General features: G+C 39.9%; 1 protein-coding gene across 1 annotated transcript in view; it reads left to right on the forward strand.

Annotated features, from left to right (window-relative positions):
- The first annotated feature begins 340 nt into the window (after window positions 1-340).
- The window catches only part of LOC124267448 (WD repeat-containing protein 47-like), a 39,866-nt gene continuing 21,010 nt past the window's right edge, over window positions 341-19,196 (forward strand). The window contains 8 exon segments of the mRNA XM_046702370.1: window positions 341-688; window positions 6,299-6,874; window positions 6,876-6,920; window positions 6,922-7,810; window positions 8,633-8,764; window positions 14,712-14,930; window positions 15,026-15,391; window positions 18,514-18,591. Coding sequence (XP_046558326.1) covers window positions 6,395-6,874; window positions 6,876-6,920; window positions 6,922-7,810; window positions 8,633-8,764; window positions 14,712-14,930; window positions 15,026-15,391; window positions 18,514-18,591 — 2,209 coding nt within the window. The 5' untranslated portion in view covers window positions 341-688; window positions 6,299-6,394.

The following is a 19,196-nucleotide window of genomic DNA, read 5'->3' on the forward strand; positions in this document are numbered from 1 at the left end:
TAGGCAACGCAAGAAAACAATTCTCAGTGCTCATCATGGCAAGACATTGCACCCCGTGACGCAAACACTGGCAATGTTGTCAGAGAGACTTACTAAGGGACTAGTGAACGGGATTTCCTCTGTGCATAATTATGTTCAGTGTGTTTTGTAGTTTATTCTATTGGTGGTGTTCTGCTTAAACACCCCCAGAAGACGCTATATATTTTAAAGTTACCTGTCAATGAAAATATCAATGTATTTCAGTTTGACAGTAAATGTGTCGTAATTAGAGTACATGGTGTTTGTTATATTGTTCTGTCACAATTCTCTGCATGATTTAGTAAATTAGATGAGAGATATTTTTATCCTTCCTTGTTCATTTGCAACAGTCCATGTAACTGTTAGATCACAAATTCTAAAAACGCATCATAATTCCGGTTGAATCGGTTCCCTGTTTATTACAATATTTTCCTACCTTCATGTTTCCCCGAAGGTAACTGAAAACATTGTCCTTGTCAAGATTTTGATTCAGAGGCAGATTTAGCAGAAAAATGGCCTTACATAGCTGCATTTTATGTACGCTTTCTTGACTTACCTCCCTTGCGGCGCTGACAGCTTCCGGCCTAAATTAATGGCTGAATATCTGTCAAATGGATTACAAATGCTCGATGTTTTGTTTGTTACGGGCTCATGGTGACCGACAGATTTTGTAAGTATTACTTACACACTATTTTCGTTTATTTAAAGGTTTTGAAAGACAGTTTTGGTTTGTTGTACTTTTCAACAAGAACAAGAGCCAGTAAACATGAAACAAATACGAACGCCTTCATGCAGAAACATGCATCATAGACTAGTATCATGCTCTGTGGTATTTCTCCTCTTTCACTGATTCATCAGTCAGATATTCCTTATACATGTTCTGTGAGTATAAATTGTCTGTATGAAAACTGAAGTCTGGATTACCTGTCTGTGCATACTATAGGAAACATTTCTAAAGTGACAAGAAATAATATCATATTGCCACTTTTCTCATCACATTACAGAAGGCTATTGATCTAAAGTACCAAAGCAGACAGATGACTTATTAGTGTTGCATACTTTAACATACTTGATGAAAGCAATACACTTTTGTCTGCTTGCTTTGTGGTTCTGCATGCATTGCAACTGCTGCTCTTCAAGTAAACAATGGGATTCCACAATTGTAGACATAGAGACAGACAGTTTTAGACTTGCGAAATATTAGGGAGATGAGGTGGTTTATGCCAAGACGTGTAATTTTGTCCGTAATTTTATCTTTGTATAACATGCTTGTCTGCAGTGAGCAGAAGACAAGTCAGATATGACCAATAACAGTGCTGTCTACTGTACGTCTGTAAAAATGGCAAAGTGTAGCTAATAGGGGAATATGTAGAAACAAATGTCTAACTGTTAAGATCACAAATGCCAGCAGAAACAACAAAGCAATTACTCCATTCTCAATACTGTCATCTTCCTCTTGTAAATGGATTGTAGTGATTTTGTGAAAAGAATACATGTGCGATTGTGTACTGAAAATGATTTTGCATTTGTTTCAATAATATGTATCAATTTTATCATCCTAAAGTGACTTGACTGTCACTTTACTATTGCATTATCAAAACAATTCAATTACTGTTTGAGATACATAATCTCTGGGTACATTGTTTTTTTGGTACAAAGTCAAATATTACTTATTAACTCATTAGGATTAATGAATTGGACAATATCAAATATTTGAGGTATCACCAACTAATATTGCCAAAGTGTTCTGTAATATTACCATGGTACCAGACCAAAAAACAGATGCTTCTTCAGCATGTATTTCCTTTGACAACTATGATTAGCAGTTAGTTGTGTATTGTCTTATTTACACGCTGAATGATGACAGTCACAAACTATGTTGGCAGCTGATTAGACATTGGTTGATTTGATGTGTAACACCGCACTCAGCAATATAATATTCCAGCTATATGGCGGCGGTCTGTAAATAATCGAGTCTGAACCATACAATCCAGTGATCAACAGCATGAGCCTTGATCTATGCAACTGGGATACAATGACATGTGTCAACGAAGTCAGCGAGCCTGACCACCCAATCCCGTCAGTCGCCTTATTTCATAGGAACACAGGTCATGGAACATTGTGTATGGAAAAGTGTAGCTCACTGAGTTGCTTGTTCTGAATTTCACATAATTATATGTTTATATGCAGAGTTCACATAATTATATGTTTATATGCAGAGTTCACATAATTATATGTTTATATGCAGAGTTCACATAATTATATGTTTATATGCAGAGTTCACATAATTATGTGTTTATATGCAGAGTTCACAAAGAGATATCCCAGTTATCACTAGCTAGGTTCACACCCAAAACCTGGAAGACATAATTCAGTGTTAGAAATTGTTGTGCATGTACATCAGTACACATAAATCACATTTACACCAGTCCACAGATGTTGCACACTATGTGATGTACCTGATGGGAAAATTGTTAGTCCACAGAGAAATGTTGCCAGTCATTCCTAAGTTGTAGTTGATAGTAACTTATGATAGTTTTGTACCTTGTGCTTACTTGGATTCAGTTTTGTTAGTAAGCCATATATAAACACGTCACCACTCACCATTGATGCGAAATATACAGATTTTTTATATATTTATCGATGATTGATCGATATTTAGTTCACAATTATCGATCTCTATGAAGTATATCGATAGCCAGTCATACCTCTTAAAAATATCGAATCATATGAGGAGGGCTTATAGATAACTGGACCAGACAAACTAACTGATAGATGTTGTTCAGTGTTCACGAATGGTGTTTCAAAGTAACAGGACATTGGGTCCTGTAAGTTTCAGATGTCTGTCTGACCCACTGAAAATTCACAGGACCCACAGAAGAAAAAATGAGCACACATTTCACAATTTTCAGATTTAACATATCTTGTAATTGGCATTGAAATTATTAACAAGCGTAAAATTTATAAACAGCAAACAAGTGTCACATGTCACATATAACAACTTCAGTTAAAGTCATTGTGAAAAACACAGTCGGGCACTGGGGCCGGCGAGTTGTAGACTTCCATCTGACTGTCAGCGAATCTGCCGGATTTGTCTGAGGGTCTGACGCTATTCGTGAACACTGTTGTTATGGATTTTATCCACACAGATGCTCTGACATTCTACCAACTGCCCTTCCTTGATTTCACAGTTGACATTATACAAGTCTGTGCTTAAAAACTTTCCAACATAATAACTCAAACTTGCCTTGGTTAGACGATTTCGACATTAATCCATGAGGGACAGTTTATCTGTAATGGCATGGCGTGAGTAAGTTATTCTTCAGTATATCTATAGTAGTTGTGTTTGATAAATTGTAGATTTCCTGATCTCAAGAGGAGGCAGGAGTTAGTTTATTGTGAAGAGACTGTCACATTGAATCATGGTTCCAGGATTTGTAATCTGATGGAGTTACATTTGTGTCAATTAGCAGAAGCATAGATATTATTATTATTATTATTTTAATTCTTTTATTTTTGGTAGGATTTTTTTTTTTTTTCACATTTTTTTTTTATTCACATCAGTAGGTACATTCATTTTATACAAACATCATACACATTGACAGGTGACATAGATATTATTATTAATGCACATGTGTAATGTGTAAATTTACTCACTATGGTAATCTGTACAAAAATAACAAAAATTAAGATTATTACTTGTTACTTATTAAATAGGAGGATTGTTTATCGAAGGATGACAGTCACGTATTTGTTATTATGTTACGATTAAGTGGGTTCAAGTGCTGGCTTTGTGTGCTTACAATTAGAAGCCTGACTCTGAGAGTGTGGGTTTGCTTCCCAGATGGGACTCAACCAAACAAAAGTACTAGAATCTGTACTTTACTGAGAAAATGTAATCCCAAATATATGTTAGGTAATGACAGTCCATGTGCTTCAACTATGGAAGGTCTGAGTCCAGGCTAGCTATTCTCGAAACGTTCGTAACGCTACGAACTTCTTAAGCCCATTCTTAACACATTGTCTAGGATCAAAGTTAAGAATTCTTAGGGCTACGAACGTTTCGAGAATAAGGGCCCTGGTTATGACAGTCTTTGTGCTTTGACTATGGTATGTTTGAGTGGAGGTATTATTAACAATCCTTATACTTCGTGTCTATGGTAGGTCAGAGATAAAGTCCACATGCTTCAGTGAGTGACTGTGAGTGAGTTTAATTTTACGCAGCTTTTAGCAATATTCCAGCAATATCACGGCAGGGAACACCAGAAACGGGCTTCACACATTGAACCCATGTGGGGAATCGAACCCCGATCTTCAGCATGACGGGCGACCACTTTAAGCACAAGGCTAACATATATGTTGTCACTTTAATGTGTTTAAGACTTTTTGAGTTTTTCATATTTATTTTCATAAGTTAGTGGTTTATGACTTACTTGTGATTGTAACTAAAGTCAGCTGTGACTGTACAATGCAGAAATCTTACTTGGTCTATGCTAGATTAAAGGGCAAGTTTACACGAAAATTAACCTTTTTGTCTTGCACTTTTTCATCATAAAAAGTGTTTGTCAAGTAGTTTATAGCCAAAACAGTGCAGATATCAGAAGTCACTAATTTATTTTTTGCGTTATATCGATTCAAATTTTCCACATTAACCGAGAGTTCTATGTCCACAATAAATACACCATGACTTATGTCCCTTGGAAATGACGTCACTTGTGCCAAACCGATAAACGAATGACGTTGTTAGACCAATTTCACGTGGTGCAGGTATAGGTGTGGTTCTAGTGTCTCGATGCACAGGCTACTGTTGTCATCCAGCTGTTGCCTGGCCTTCAGCTGGCTATGTGGTCAGTTCCACACTGTGATCACGTTGCAGTTTGAAACAACGTATACATTGTACAAACAGTGTTACCCTGTAACCAAATTATACAACATTCAACCTGAGTCAGTTGTCTTTCAACTGTATCGTTTTTCACAAAAACTAAAACGTTTATGCACTACATCTATCTTGCCATCGGTGAATGTGTTAAATAAAATAGGTGTATTCCAATGATTTCCACGATTCATCACAACATATTATAGTTTCTGAAAGCGTGATGCCGTGACTGATGCAAACTCACGCACACCGACAATGGAAGTTCTACTCATTTCTGACTATTTCCCTTGGCCACAATGAAAACAAAATGAAAATAACAACCAGCAGATTGTCAGAATGTTTTGAACAACTTACATGTCACATTTATGTATATATGTTGCTTGAAACAATGAAATTTTCCGTCGAAAAATCCGGCGTACTCGTGTCAGTAAACACGCCTTTTTGCAAATGTCGCTTCCCGATAGTGATGTCATACGTACGTCAACATTGTTACACATATTTGGTATCATTGATGTGAGGTTATGAATGAAAATACACACGATCAATCTGTCCTGCTGCTTACATTTTCAGTTGTTATGCTTCTTTCGTATTTTCACAAACATTTCTCGCGTGATTAATTTCAGTATTATTATCTTTTGATTTGGGACTAGACAGGAGACCAGTCTAAAATCAAGTGGCACCAATTACGTCATAACCAAAGGGCAGTAACTCCGACCTGTTTAGCTCTGCACACAAGGGCCGCATAATGGCATAACATTTCAGCACTTATTTTGAGGGTTATACTTACATTGTAAGAAAAATGAGTGCATAATTTCAAACATTGATATTAAATAATTAAAATATTTCACTTTGTTTCACATAAGAATAAATGTGATTTTATCGTGTACACTTCCCCTTTAACATGTGCCTGATAAGGTCATTTATGTCCTTGGTAACTGTTTGGAATCCTGAATTTCCAAAATTTACTCAAATTTGGCACATATCAGTCCAAATTTGAAAAGTTAATATTTCCTTTTATGTTTTCATCCATGTCATCAATAACTTGAACAACTATCAATAACTGTCCAAATTCGGTTTCATTATTTTAATAAATAACACTTTTAAACACATTTTTGTGTGGCATGCGGAATTCCCCTCAGGTACCACTAAGCCACTTGCAGGCATGACCGGGGACTGTCTTGCGTACTCGTTATGTCTTCTACTGTTAAAGGGCCAATATTTTCATTATTATTGGGGGTCTAGATTAATGTAAATCTGCTTGTTTGAAAATAATGAAATTGAGTAAGGACTCGTGATATCTCTGTGTTGACTATCCCTTTTACCTGTATCCCTGATTCTACTTTGTTGCACATTATTATAATTAATATATAACTCTAATTTTGTTGTTTTCATGTATGATTTCAGAAATTTTGGCATCTAGGATGTCGCAAAGACAGAGTGTATAGAGTTGTGACATAGATCTGCTTCAGGAGTAGAAGATTGACAGCCCTTTCTGAGTAGATGACAATGCCATCTGCAAATCTCGTCATGAATGAAGTGGACGTGGTCAAACTCATCTGTGAGTTTCTCCACAACAGGCAGCTCAACATCTCGATGTTGTCCATGGAGCGAGAGACAGGAATCATTAACGGCCTTTTCTCTGACGATATGCTGTTCCTCAGACAACTCATTCTCGACGGACAGTGGGATGACGTCATCGAGTTCATCCAGCCTCTCATCACTGTGGACAACTTTGACATGAAGGGGTTCCAGTTCACCATAATGAAACATAAGTATCTGGAGTTGTTGTGCATTAAATCTGAACCTAATGTGATGCAGAATTACGAGTTCACTGTGGAGGAGGTGGTGAAATGTTTGAACTCCCTCGAAGAGTTCTGTCCCAGCAAGGAGGAATACAGCAACCTCTGTTTTCTTCTGTCTCTCCCTAAACTCTCGGACCATGTTGAATTCCAGAACTGGAACCCAAGCAATGCCCGAAGTTCAGTGCTTTAATGACATCGCGCTGGTGGAGAAGTTCCTCCCGTGGACAGGAGGGACTTGAAGAACAGCACGCCCAGAATGACCGTCTCATCCAGCTGGTGCTTAAGGGACTCCTTTACGAGTCTTGTGTTGAATACTGCCAGCAGCAGGCCACTAATGATGAAAGTGAGATCAAGTTCTCATCTGTTCTGAGTGACACGGGATTCAATGATGCTGATCTTAGTCTGTTGTCATGGTTACAGAGCATCCCATACGATACCTTCTCATGCCCCTTTGAACAGAAGCCCCTGAATGTAGATATTCGACCATTTGTAAGACCTTCACTGGAGGCTTCTTGGTCAGAGCAGATCCTGGTCACGTCCATCAAACCTAAGATGTTTCCTCACTCAGCTATTCCATCAGTCAGGCCGCGGTCAGCAGAGATCATGACGCGGTCACTAAACCCACAGTTTGATGGACTCACAAGCGGGCTGTTCCAGGGGCGGAAGGACAGCATGTCAACTTCTAATGACTTCAACATCCTCTCTAGATCAATGGCCCCCGGAACCAACCTCAACAATTCCTTGAAGAATCCAATGCTTATGTCTGTTGACAAACTGTTTGCCACTGGTGAAATTGTAGACACTCACACTTCTATATCTGATGAAATCAAATCACCACTGCGAATTCCTCCGGGGAAACCACCAGTGAGAAGTTCAACACCTCCAACTGCTTCACCCAGAGGTCAGGTTCAAGGTCAGGTCCAACCAGGATCAGTAGTTAACCCCCCTAGATCAATGTCACCGTCACAGAGTGTGACAATGGATTCCAGGATGTCCCCAAGTGTGCAAGGGAACTCTGTGCAAGGCAACTCTGTGCATGACTCCAGCAATGAGCTGTACAAGGAGTACCAGAGGCAGAGACAGCTTCTACAGGACCAGCTTGAACTCCAGGTGGGTGCAGGGCAAGGGGAGACTGAGTTTGGGGTTGTGATAAATATAAAGTATGGAGTAGAAGCAGGGGAGACTGACTGACTGAGTTTAGTACGCTTGTAGCAATATTCCAGCAATATCATGGTGCCAGAAATGGCTTAACACATTGAGCCCATGGGAGGAACCAGGACGAGCAGCTTTTAACCATCTGGCTACCCCACCGCCTAGAAGCAGGGGAGGAGGGATGGGCAGGTGAGGGTTTTGAGATGGTGCAGGTTGAGTAGGAGGGAGGGGAGGGGAGGGTGCAGGGCATGGTTGAGTGATGGGTGAAGAGAGGTGCATGGCATGTCGTGCTTGTGTATGTGTGGCTGCTTGTACTAGCCCAGACTTAAGCTGGTTTTGTAGTGCTAGCCCACTGAGATACTATGCCGCAGTGAAGCATGAATACCCCACTCAGACACATTATACTGACTCCGAGCCGACCAGTCCTTGTTGTACCCATTAATGCCGAAGCGCCAGGCAGGGACCAACAAGTACCATATTTTAACGCTTTTGGTATGACGCTCGGGTCGGGATCGAACCCAGCGACCTTCCGGGCTTCTCGGGCGGATGCTCTAACCACTATACCACGGAGGCGGTCCTTGAGGGATGGGACAGTTCGGGGGCACCAGTAGTTCTACATCGCTGTATTTGATGGATTATTGAAATGGTAAAATTGCAAATAGCTTCCAACTGATTGTAATCAGACTTTTCATAAAGTCACATATTGAAGCATTTTGTGTAAACTGTTCACTGCAACATTTGATCCCAAAGTCTCACTCTGTGGTTGCCATGGTTACAGGAGAAGCAGCCAACATGATCTACCAGAAGGAGCTGCAGGAGATTGAGAGCAAGCAGCAACACCTCCTTGTGGACAACCGCTACAATGATGACCCCCCACCCCCACCTTCCCTCAGATTGGGGAGTCACACCCAGGATAGTCGGTGACCCAGGTAGGTGCATATGACAACAGGTACTTGATGGCTTGTAACCAACGTTCTGGTTATTGTTACATGTTTCTGTTTATGTTAATTTCATGAATTGTTATAGTTACATTTTTTGTAGATCTCGTATCATATAGCGTGGTTAGTGGTATCTTATACAAGTTGAAGATTTTAATAACTACAAGAGTGAATCAGTGTGACTCCTTATTAGTTTGTGACATGTATTTGTACTGTACTTTGGTCGGGCGACTGGGTCATTTATGTTTGGAATCCATGGCATGAACATGGCAGCCCCAGGATGGCCCTCATCCTCGATAATCTCCAGGGTATACGTTACGATTACTCTGCACTATACCCTGGATGCATCCTCGGCTTGGCCCGATGATTTTATTACCTCCCTTGGCTGGCTCCGCATTCTCACAGTAGCCAATCAGCTATGCCGCCGTTACATCCGAGCTTGCCAGTGTCAACAAAGATAGCGGTCGCAGTCGCGAAGGTTTGTTCGCAGTACCACTCAGATTTTTTGGGAAATAATACAGACAAATTGACAGATCTGAAACTTTCAAAAAATATATAAAAGAACTCCTTACACATCTTTCAGAGTACCCACTGCATCAATTGTGTTGCCAAGTTTAAACGGTTAGATAATTTAAGAAGCGAAAGTGAGTTGTGATTGGTTCGCTCAACTTCCCAGCGTAGACACCTGACTGGATAAAAAGCTAGCCAAGTGAGGTAATAAAATCATCGGGCCAAGCCGTGGATGCATCCAGGGTATAGTGGAGAGAGATTGTAACGTATACCCTGGAGATTATCGAGGATGGGATGGCCCTGTGACATACTTGAATCTATAGGGTCTTTTTAATAACCTGTCCTTTGATATTGAATTAGATGATTATATTAACTGTGCTTGAACACTGCTATGTAGAATGTTGAGCATGATTCACACTCTTTAGCCTTGCTTCTCATCAGTAATATCAAGGTACACCTACATCACACATAAATGTTTGTATGTTATTGTTAATGTCATACAGAGATACATGGGGTATAGCACAGGGATAGAAATACATTTTGTTTTAAGTGTGCCTTAGGGCACCAGGCAAAGATTTTAAGTGTGCCTTTCAGAAATCAAGTGTGCCCACATCTTTTTCAGTTTAAAAATGACTGTAGCAATGATGATGATAATTTGAAGAATTTTGTGACAGGTTCACTTGTTCAATATATCAATCATACACAATTACCTCCTCATTACTCGAACTATCAGTACTCCCATCACTCTAAATGGAAAAACAACCACATTTTTTTATATCATCCATCATAATTCCAGTGATTTCCTGGGCGATAAAGTCAATAAATGTTTTTGCCTGTTTGTCATTGCGTAAGTGTTTTGGTTTGGGGATTACTAGGGGATTTTGGAATGACTAGAAGTGAGTTATGTCTCTAAAACTTTAGGCATGCCTTAAGGGCACCAAGAACCTTTTTTATCCGTGCCATTTCAATATTTATTGTGCCATGGCATGCTAATATATGGCGTATTTCGAACCCTGTAGCATATATGTCTTGGTAGGAGGGTCACAATACAGTCATCACATGGCCTTTATATATCTTTTTTTAGACTGGTTTAGGTCTGGGGTAAATAGTTATACTGAGAAATTCTGTCCGTCCATCCAAAACATTTTTCAGCCAGTAACTTGAAAACTATTATTTTGTTTGTTTTTAAATTTTGAGACCACATTGTTTGTCAAAAGGAAAAGTGCAGTGCAAATTTTGCATGATTGTATTTCTATCTTTTTTAAGAATTACAGCAATTTAAACATTTTCAAATTTGGGCATCACCCTCCATATCTGCAGGAGAAGAGGAATGCAAAGTGATGTTTTGATATTTGTAATTCATTGAGAATCATCACAAATCTCTTGAACTCTGGGAAAATGTTCCACATCAAATTTGTTTAACCAGTAACCTTACAGTCATCTAATCTTTTCACTCCAAGTGTTTAAGCTCAAACTAAGCTTTGCTTTCACCCTTCATTGTGAGCGTCACTGAAATTTGATGATTTGTATGTGAAACCTGTTATCATGATACAATATCATACCCCTGTATCATTTCCAACCTGTACCAACGGGAGTTAGGCATCTGTATCTCCATCTTGCTTGGTACTACAACAGGGATTTATCTAGGATTTGCAACTAGAAGCCCTTTTCAGGCAAACTGGGAGAAAAGTTGTTAACTGCTTGTGTTTCTTATGTTTAGATTTATTTCAATGCAATGTTGTCGTTTAACATTTCATTTGAGACAGTTTCATCAGACTCTGTTTTGGACCTTTTGTCAGTGTGATACAAATCTCTATAAAACTGTTAAAGCTGTAACTAGAACTATGACATCATGAGGGGAGAGGTGCTTTGTTTCAATGAAGAATGTTTTATGACACAGGTGTGATTGTGTCTAGGTACATCCCTGTAACATTGTGCTTGCCTTCATCGTGCTGATTGTGACCATATTTATGATTGTATATATTTGATGATGGCCACCAACCACACTTGACACCTGACAATAAAATAGAAACATGTTTCTTTCCAATCAAAATATTGATGCTGAGAATATTGTGTTATTGACTCTGGCACAGGTGGAGTAATGGTAATCTATAGTGCAGTGCAAGCATCATGTCACACTGTTTATTGTCTTGCTAGAACTGATGGACACAGATGAGGGTCCTGATGGTTGGCCTTCGGTAGGCAGCAACATTCAGAACCTTTAGTCAGATGGCAGCAACATTCAGGGCCTTTTGTTGGATGGCAGCAACATTCAGGGCCTTTAGTTGGATTACAGCAACATTCAGGGCCTTTAGTTGGATGGCAGCAACATTCAGGGCCTTTAGTTGGATGACAGCAACATTCAGGGCCTTAGTCAGATAGCAGGAGCATTCAGGGCCTTTTGTCAGATGACAGCAACATTCAGGGCCTTTAGTCAGATAGCAGGAGCATTCAGGGCCTTTAGTCAGATAGCAGGTACATTCAGGGCATTTAATCACTGATATAGACATGTCGTAGGTTCATGTAGTATTTAAGTATTGTAATTGTGCAGCCTACAGTCAATACTTACATAAGGAATAAGCTGGTATTTACTACAATATTGTTGTTTTATGTGAGGCCCCATCAAGGCCCTCGAGTACAGTGCTCTGATGCCTTCCTACTGCTGTTACACATGTGTAGCATGTGTAATGGGAATGTTTCATTGATAGTCGATGGCCATATGTGGAAATATGACAACTATCTGATGCCTAAATATGTATATATGGCGTGTAATTACCTGATTGCCACATCAGCTGAACAGTGTGTGGAACAAGTATAAAGTTAAGTTGTCCTAACCCAGGATTACAAGAGTAGATTTGAAATTAAACCATGTGTTTATCCACTTTACTTGTGGGAAGTGCATTTCTCATTGGCTTTACATAACATATGTCTTCAGTAGGGAGGACAGAAAAAGTTTGAGTTAGACAGACATGAACATATTTTTGATGGCGCTGTTGCCATTACGTTATCAAAACCTAAAACCCTGATGTTTAAAGTTAAAGATTTAGAGAGAATTTACCTCTAGGTTAATATGTTACCTGTTTATATTGAGTGTAACTGAAGTTTTTTCATCAGGAGATCATTATTATATGGGTAGCTGCCATCTGCTGACATTCCTACTGTATGCATACCTGTCCTGGTGTATACATACATGTCCTGGTGCATACATCCTGTCCTGGTGTATACATACATGTCCTGGTGTTTACATACCCAGGGTTTTACGGGACACAAGATTCCTGCGTATTGGACGCAGAAATTTGGTGAAGTACCCCCAAACTAAAATCCTGTGAGTCCTTCTGGTCACAATATAATTTTTTTCTGGGAAAGAACTTTCTGAGTTTGTAATGACATTCCATATTAATATGCAAACATTTGATTTACAATCATTATTCTAATGACATTGAAAGTAATACATATCATAACGTACTCATTATCAAATGGGAAGCATCCATTATCACTGATATCATGCAAATTGATTGACTCCCAATTTTGGAAATGGACTCTCAAGAAAATATGCCCTGAGTCCCCAGGACTCCTAGTTTCGAAGAGCTATGTAAAACCCTGCATACCTGTCCTGGTGTATACATACCTGTCCTGGTGTTTAAGTACATGTGCTGGTGTATACATAGCTGTCCTGGTGTACACATACCTGTCCTGGTGTATACATACATGTCCTGGTGTATACATACATGTCCTGGTGTACACATACATGTCCTGGTGTATACATACATGTCCTGGTGTACACATACATGTCCTGGTGTATACATACATGTCCTGGTGTATGAGGATATGTCCTTGTGTATACATACATGTCATGGTGTATACATACCTGTCCTGGTGTATTTTGTATACATACCTTTCCTGGTGTGTATACATACCTGTCCTGGTGTATACATACATGTCCTGGTGTATACATACCTGTCCTGGTGTATACATACCTGTCCTGGTGTATACATACCTGTCCTGGTGTATACATACCTGTCCTGGTGTATACATACCTGTCCTGGTGTATACATACCTGTCCTGGTGTATACATACCTGTCCTGGTGTATACATACCTGTCCTGGTGTATACATACCTGTCCTGGTGTACACATACATGTCCTGGTGTATACATACCTGTCCTGGTGTATACATACCTGTCCTGGTGTATACATACCTGTCCTGGTGTATACATACCTGTCCTGGTGTATACATACCTGTCCTGGTGTATACATACATGTCCTGGTGTATACATACATGTCCTGGTGTATGAGGATATGTCCTGGTGTATACATACCGGTACATGTCCTGGTGTATACATACCTGTCCTGGTGTGTAAGTACATGTCCTGGTGTATACATACCTGTCCTGGTGTATACCTACCTTTCCTGGTGTATGCATACATGCCCCAGTGTATACATACATGTCCTGGTGTATACATACCTGTCCTGGTGTATACATACATGTCCTGGTGTATACATACATGTCCTGGTGTATACATACATGTCCTGGTGTATGAGGATATGTCCTGGTGTATACATGCATGTCATGGTGTATTCATACCTGTCCTGGTGTATACATACCTGTCCTGGTGTGTAAGTACATGTCCTGGAGTATACATACCTGTCCTGGTGTATACATATCTCTCCTGGTGTACACATACCTGTCCTGGTGTATACATACCTGTCCTAGTGTTTACATACCTGTCTTGGTGTATACATACTTGTCCTGGTGTTTACATACCTGTCCTGGTGCATACATACCTGTCCTGGTGTATACATACCTGTCCTGGTGTACACATACCCGTCCTGGTGTATACATACCTGTCCTGGTGTATACATTCCTGTCTTGGTGTACACATACCCGTCCTGGATTTTACATACCTGTCTTGGTGTATATATACCTGTCCTGGTGTTTACATACCTGTCTTGGTGTATACATACCTGTCCTGGTGTTTACATACCTGTCTTGGTGTGTACATACCTGTCCTGGTGTATACATACCTGTCTTGGTGTATACATGCATGTATAGAATTTGTCTGCCTGTATTATGAAATAGTAGTTCAGTTTGACAAATTAAGACTATATGAGTGCTGGAATGAAATATCTTGACATGATACACATCACACGCACACGCACTCTAAAATGAAAGAACCGGGTATATTCATAAACATCTTTTGTGGAGTTTGTGAACGATTAGTTTTGGTGGGACTGTATACATTTAAAAATGTAACTATCTGAGATTTTGACTCTATTTGAGATACAGTCATTCCTGTAAGATATTGCTTTGTACAAGTATATTTCTTGTGTTACTGTTAATGTTTATTTATTATGTCAGTTTTTGTTGCAGTTGTCAATTGTGGCTGTTGTGTTAATTTTGTTTTTGCTTCATGCAGGATTGAAAATCAGCACGCCTAAAGTCTTGCCTTCAACATCATCCCCCATAGTGTCTCAAACATCACCCATCACATCTCAGGAAAATGCTCATCCCCATCCCCCTCAAGCCACCCCACAGGTTGTCCCCCAGGCTGCCTCGCAGGTGCCCCAAGGACACCCCCAGGGCCTGAATCTCACACCGCACTCCAGTATTTCACAGTCCCCCTCTCAACAAACAGGTAAATTTTTCATAAACACTGATCTCCCCTCTCCAGATCCACTAGACAATGTTCCCAGACCGTGCCTGTTCCTGGAACCGTTCCCATTATTTGACAAGTGTCGCAGCGCTGGGAACACGCCCACTTCCCCCTCTCCCTCTCCGAATCCATCTCCTTCAGTCAGAAGGAGGCAGCTGTCGAGAAAAAACGAATACCGCCTGATTCTTCTCGTGTTCCTCATGAGAAATACTCAACTCTGCCCCGATCGTACGGTCGGAGTAGTGTCCATGCTGCTGACTCGGCTGCTAAGTTACGTGATGACAGTTCCCGAGTAGGGGCAAAGACCCCGGTGTTTAATGGATCTCCTGCAATGACAAAAAGAAATATTAAAAGTCCAAAACCTGCAACTTCTCCGACCAAAGGAGACGCACGAAGTCTGAGTGTACCAGATGGGTCAAGGTCCAAGACATTGCCTTTACCAGGTATAGATTGCTCCATGTCTGTCCGCATGAGAAGACGGGGTCAACTGACCCAACTAACTTTCAAGTTTCGCCAGAGAAGCGTGTGTTCGCTGTTGTTCATTGCTGTTTACTAAAGCATGGTATTTAATGTCTCGTCCCAATAACTGTATGTCTGTCAGGTCCAAGATACGATATCTGCAGAAGTTTAAACTTTTGCTGTTCTTTGGCCTCTGGATCTTTCAGCCTTTCTTCAGATGGCCAATGTTCTGAATCCAGACTTCATTTTGAAATAACCAACATTCTTGTTTGGTTTTGTGTGGAGCGATGGGGTAGCCTAGTGGTTAAAGCGTTGGCTCGTCACGCCGAAAACCGGGTTCGATTCCCACATGGGCCCAATGTGTGAAGCCCATTTCTGGTGTCCCCCGCTGTGATATTGCTGGAATATTGCTAAAAGCGGCATAAAACTAAACTCAGTCAGTCAGTCAGTTTTGTTTTGTGGTATTTGACCCAATGTTAGCTATTGTTCAACTGACCATGTGGGTCAACTATTTTTGTGTTGTTCACATGACCATCATGTGATTCGTCAGGGAACCTGAGGACGTTTTTGTAATTATTGAGATTCTTCCTGTTCAAGGTTTTCACAGACTAATATGACAAACAGACTGAACAAAATAATTGTGGAGAAAACTGACATCAACAAAACCTTACATCTCTTTGGAGTTTTGCAGAATTTCACCTGTAGATGTGTCTTTCCTAGATGGCATAACTATGGTAACAGAAAGAAACAGACAGATGTACTGTGTTCAGAAACTGTTTCATGCCGGTTGATATATCTTTGTATGTTTTGCAATTTTCCTGGGCTAGTAAGATACTTTAGATGAATCACACTAAAGTTTGGGGTAAAAGATACGTTACTTTTTTATCTTCAAGCTACATCATCATGCTCTTGTGAGACCCAGATGCTCAATTTGGTTTGAGACTGGTGTAGTTTTTAGATGCTGTATATAGTTATTTGAGTAGGATGACTTGACTCAGATGATCTAGGATATATATTTCGTATCTCCCACAGGCTGGAGATACGAACAGCTGTTGTAGTGGTTGCCAATCAGATCCCTTATCAAATATCTCCCTCCGTGTTCAGCCTCCGTTGGCATCCGATCATCACCTCCCACACAGTTCACCCATCTACCTTCTAGTGTATATCTCACCTTGTCTTTCTTTGTGCTCAATGTAGTATGTTTCTTGGTATCATCTGAAGTATTTAGCTTGATCAGTTTTTCCCCAATTTGTGATTGGAGTTTTACTCCCAATAATAGCTTCTATTCTCTGATTAGTCAGTTAGCTTTTTGATGAACTGATGCTGGGTACCCTGGTGAGGAAGAAACACTCTTCTTTTCACAAGTGCCCAGTATAATCACTATTTGATAGTGATTCATAGGCTCATGCATAGGGTCAGATTTGTGGAGTGGACTCTGCATGTAGCGGCAATTTCTGACCATTATGGAAAGAGTTTTGTGTCTGTTATATATTACTTGTCCTGAGTTGATCAGTTTTACTTGTCCTGAGTTGATCCGTTTTACTTGTCCTGAGTTGATCAGTTTGACTTCCTTTATTTCCTAGGAGTGGTGGGGTAGCCTAATGGTTAAAGCGTTGGCTCGTCACGCTGACGACCCGGGTTCGAATCCCCACATGGGCACAATGTGTGAAGCCCATTTATGTTGTCCCCCGCCGTGATATTGCTGGAATATTGCTAAAAGCGGCGTAAAACCCAACTCACTCACTCCTTTATTTCCTGCTTTTCCATCATGTGCCAGTTTATGTCCTTAAATACCTGCTTTGTTCACCACGATTGGTTAGTCTGATCTTCTATATTACCTGCATGTCCCTGATTGGTTATTTTGATGTTCATAAATACCTGCTTTCTTTATTCTGATTGGTCTGATTTTCTGTAGTGCCTGATTAACCATGATTGGTCAATTTTGATTTTCCTAATATCTGCTTTATTTATGTTTGGTCAGACTGAATTCCCTTATAAAGCTGCTTGCCCATGAATGGTCTGTTTGATTTTCATCAGTACTTGCTCTATTTATCCTGATTGGTCATTTTGATTTCCTTTGTGACAGGTCTATCCCTCATTTGCATGTGTTGTTCCATCCTCTTGATTTGTCAGTATGCATGGCGGGGCTTGATTTAGTGCTTTGTTACTTGCACTGCTGCAACCCAATATTACAAAGTGCAACTTAGTTATTAGTCTTGTACCATTTGCAAGTTATTTTTTGAGAAATTAATCGACAATAAATCTAACATAATAGGCATAATTATGTCAGCTCACTTTTCTTCTAACCTTTGAATAATTCAATAGCTTATTTCTTTCTTTACATATTGCAATAATATCAGTGCAACTGGAATTTGGCTGGTGCAACTAGGTTTTTATCTCAGGTTGCACCTGGTGCAAGTAGGTTAACATCTCTTAAATCGAGCCCTGCATGGGTAACTTTGCGTTCTACGTACAGCAGTTGCTCTCGGTGTCTGTCTTCGGTTCCTACTGCCTGCCTTCAGTACACAACTCTTACTGTATTTTTAGTGTAATATTCCTTCACACTGACAGGGGGCCTGCAAAATGTTCTTTCATACACTTGGTGCTATCCTCATACAACTAGCTATATATAGATTACATATTTCAAGAACCAAATTTATGACTGTGAACGCTGAAGTTCCTGTTACAGGTGGCGCCACGTGTTGTAATAGATCTGTGTAGTTTCTCTCTGCACACAGAAAAAAACATTGATTACCATCTCTCTGAAAGATTTTATGCAACATCCAGAATATTTTGTAAATATCTGAAGAGCTGTTTTCATTATCCTTTATCACCAATGACAATGATAAACAAGTTTTAAGCAATGATAAACAAAATTGTTTGGAAGTTCATTTTTCAAATTAGATATCATTCCATAAACTTCATATAGATTCCTTGTTAAGTTGCATGTGTAAGAAAATAATAGCCATACATTTCTATACTTTAGGAGCACACCTCAAAGGACTGCATGATCTGTTGAACACTGTTTATATAATTTTTGTCTATGTCAGCATTTCTCTGAGCTGTTTGTTGGTTCTGTGTTTGATCTCCAATACCTATTCACCAGCTCGGAACAAGGCCAAGGTCACTGCCAGTAAGACAGGTGCCCAGTCTAAAACCACCAAGCCTGCCCCAGTGGTAAAAGGTATAATCACCCCATCATGTATATATGTAGAGGTGTGCTGGTTTGCTGAGACATGCGGCTTGAGTTGATTGCTGTGATTCTAACACTGTAAGCCATGTGACATGACACTCTCATGACACAGTTCATGACATTAATATGACTAGCATGGTCACCATGACAATAATACAGGTTGACTCTTTATAGATCAACAAATGTTACAAGCATAACATGACACTAACATGTCATGACACTAACATGCACGACACAAACATGACATAACACTAACATGACATGACATGACATTCACATGACACTTACATGACATGACATGACATTCACATGACATGACACAACCATGACATGAAACTAACATGGCATGACACTAACATGACATGACATGACATAACACTAACATGACATGACATGACATGACATTCACATGACACTAACATGACATGACATTCACATGGCACTAACATGACATGACATTCACATGACATGACATGACACTAACATGACATGACACAACCATGACATGAAACTAACATGGCATGACACTAACATGACATGACATTCACTTGACACTAACATGACATGAAACTAACATGGCATGACACTAACATGAC

Source organism: Haliotis rubra, unplaced genomic scaffold (assembly GCF_003918875.1).
Source record: "Haliotis rubra isolate DU_JTF1 unplaced genomic scaffold, ASM391887v1 Scf131, whole genome shotgun sequence".
In the NCBI taxonomy this organism is placed as follows: Eukaryota; Metazoa; Mollusca; class Gastropoda; order Lepetellida; family Haliotidae; genus Haliotis; species Haliotis rubra.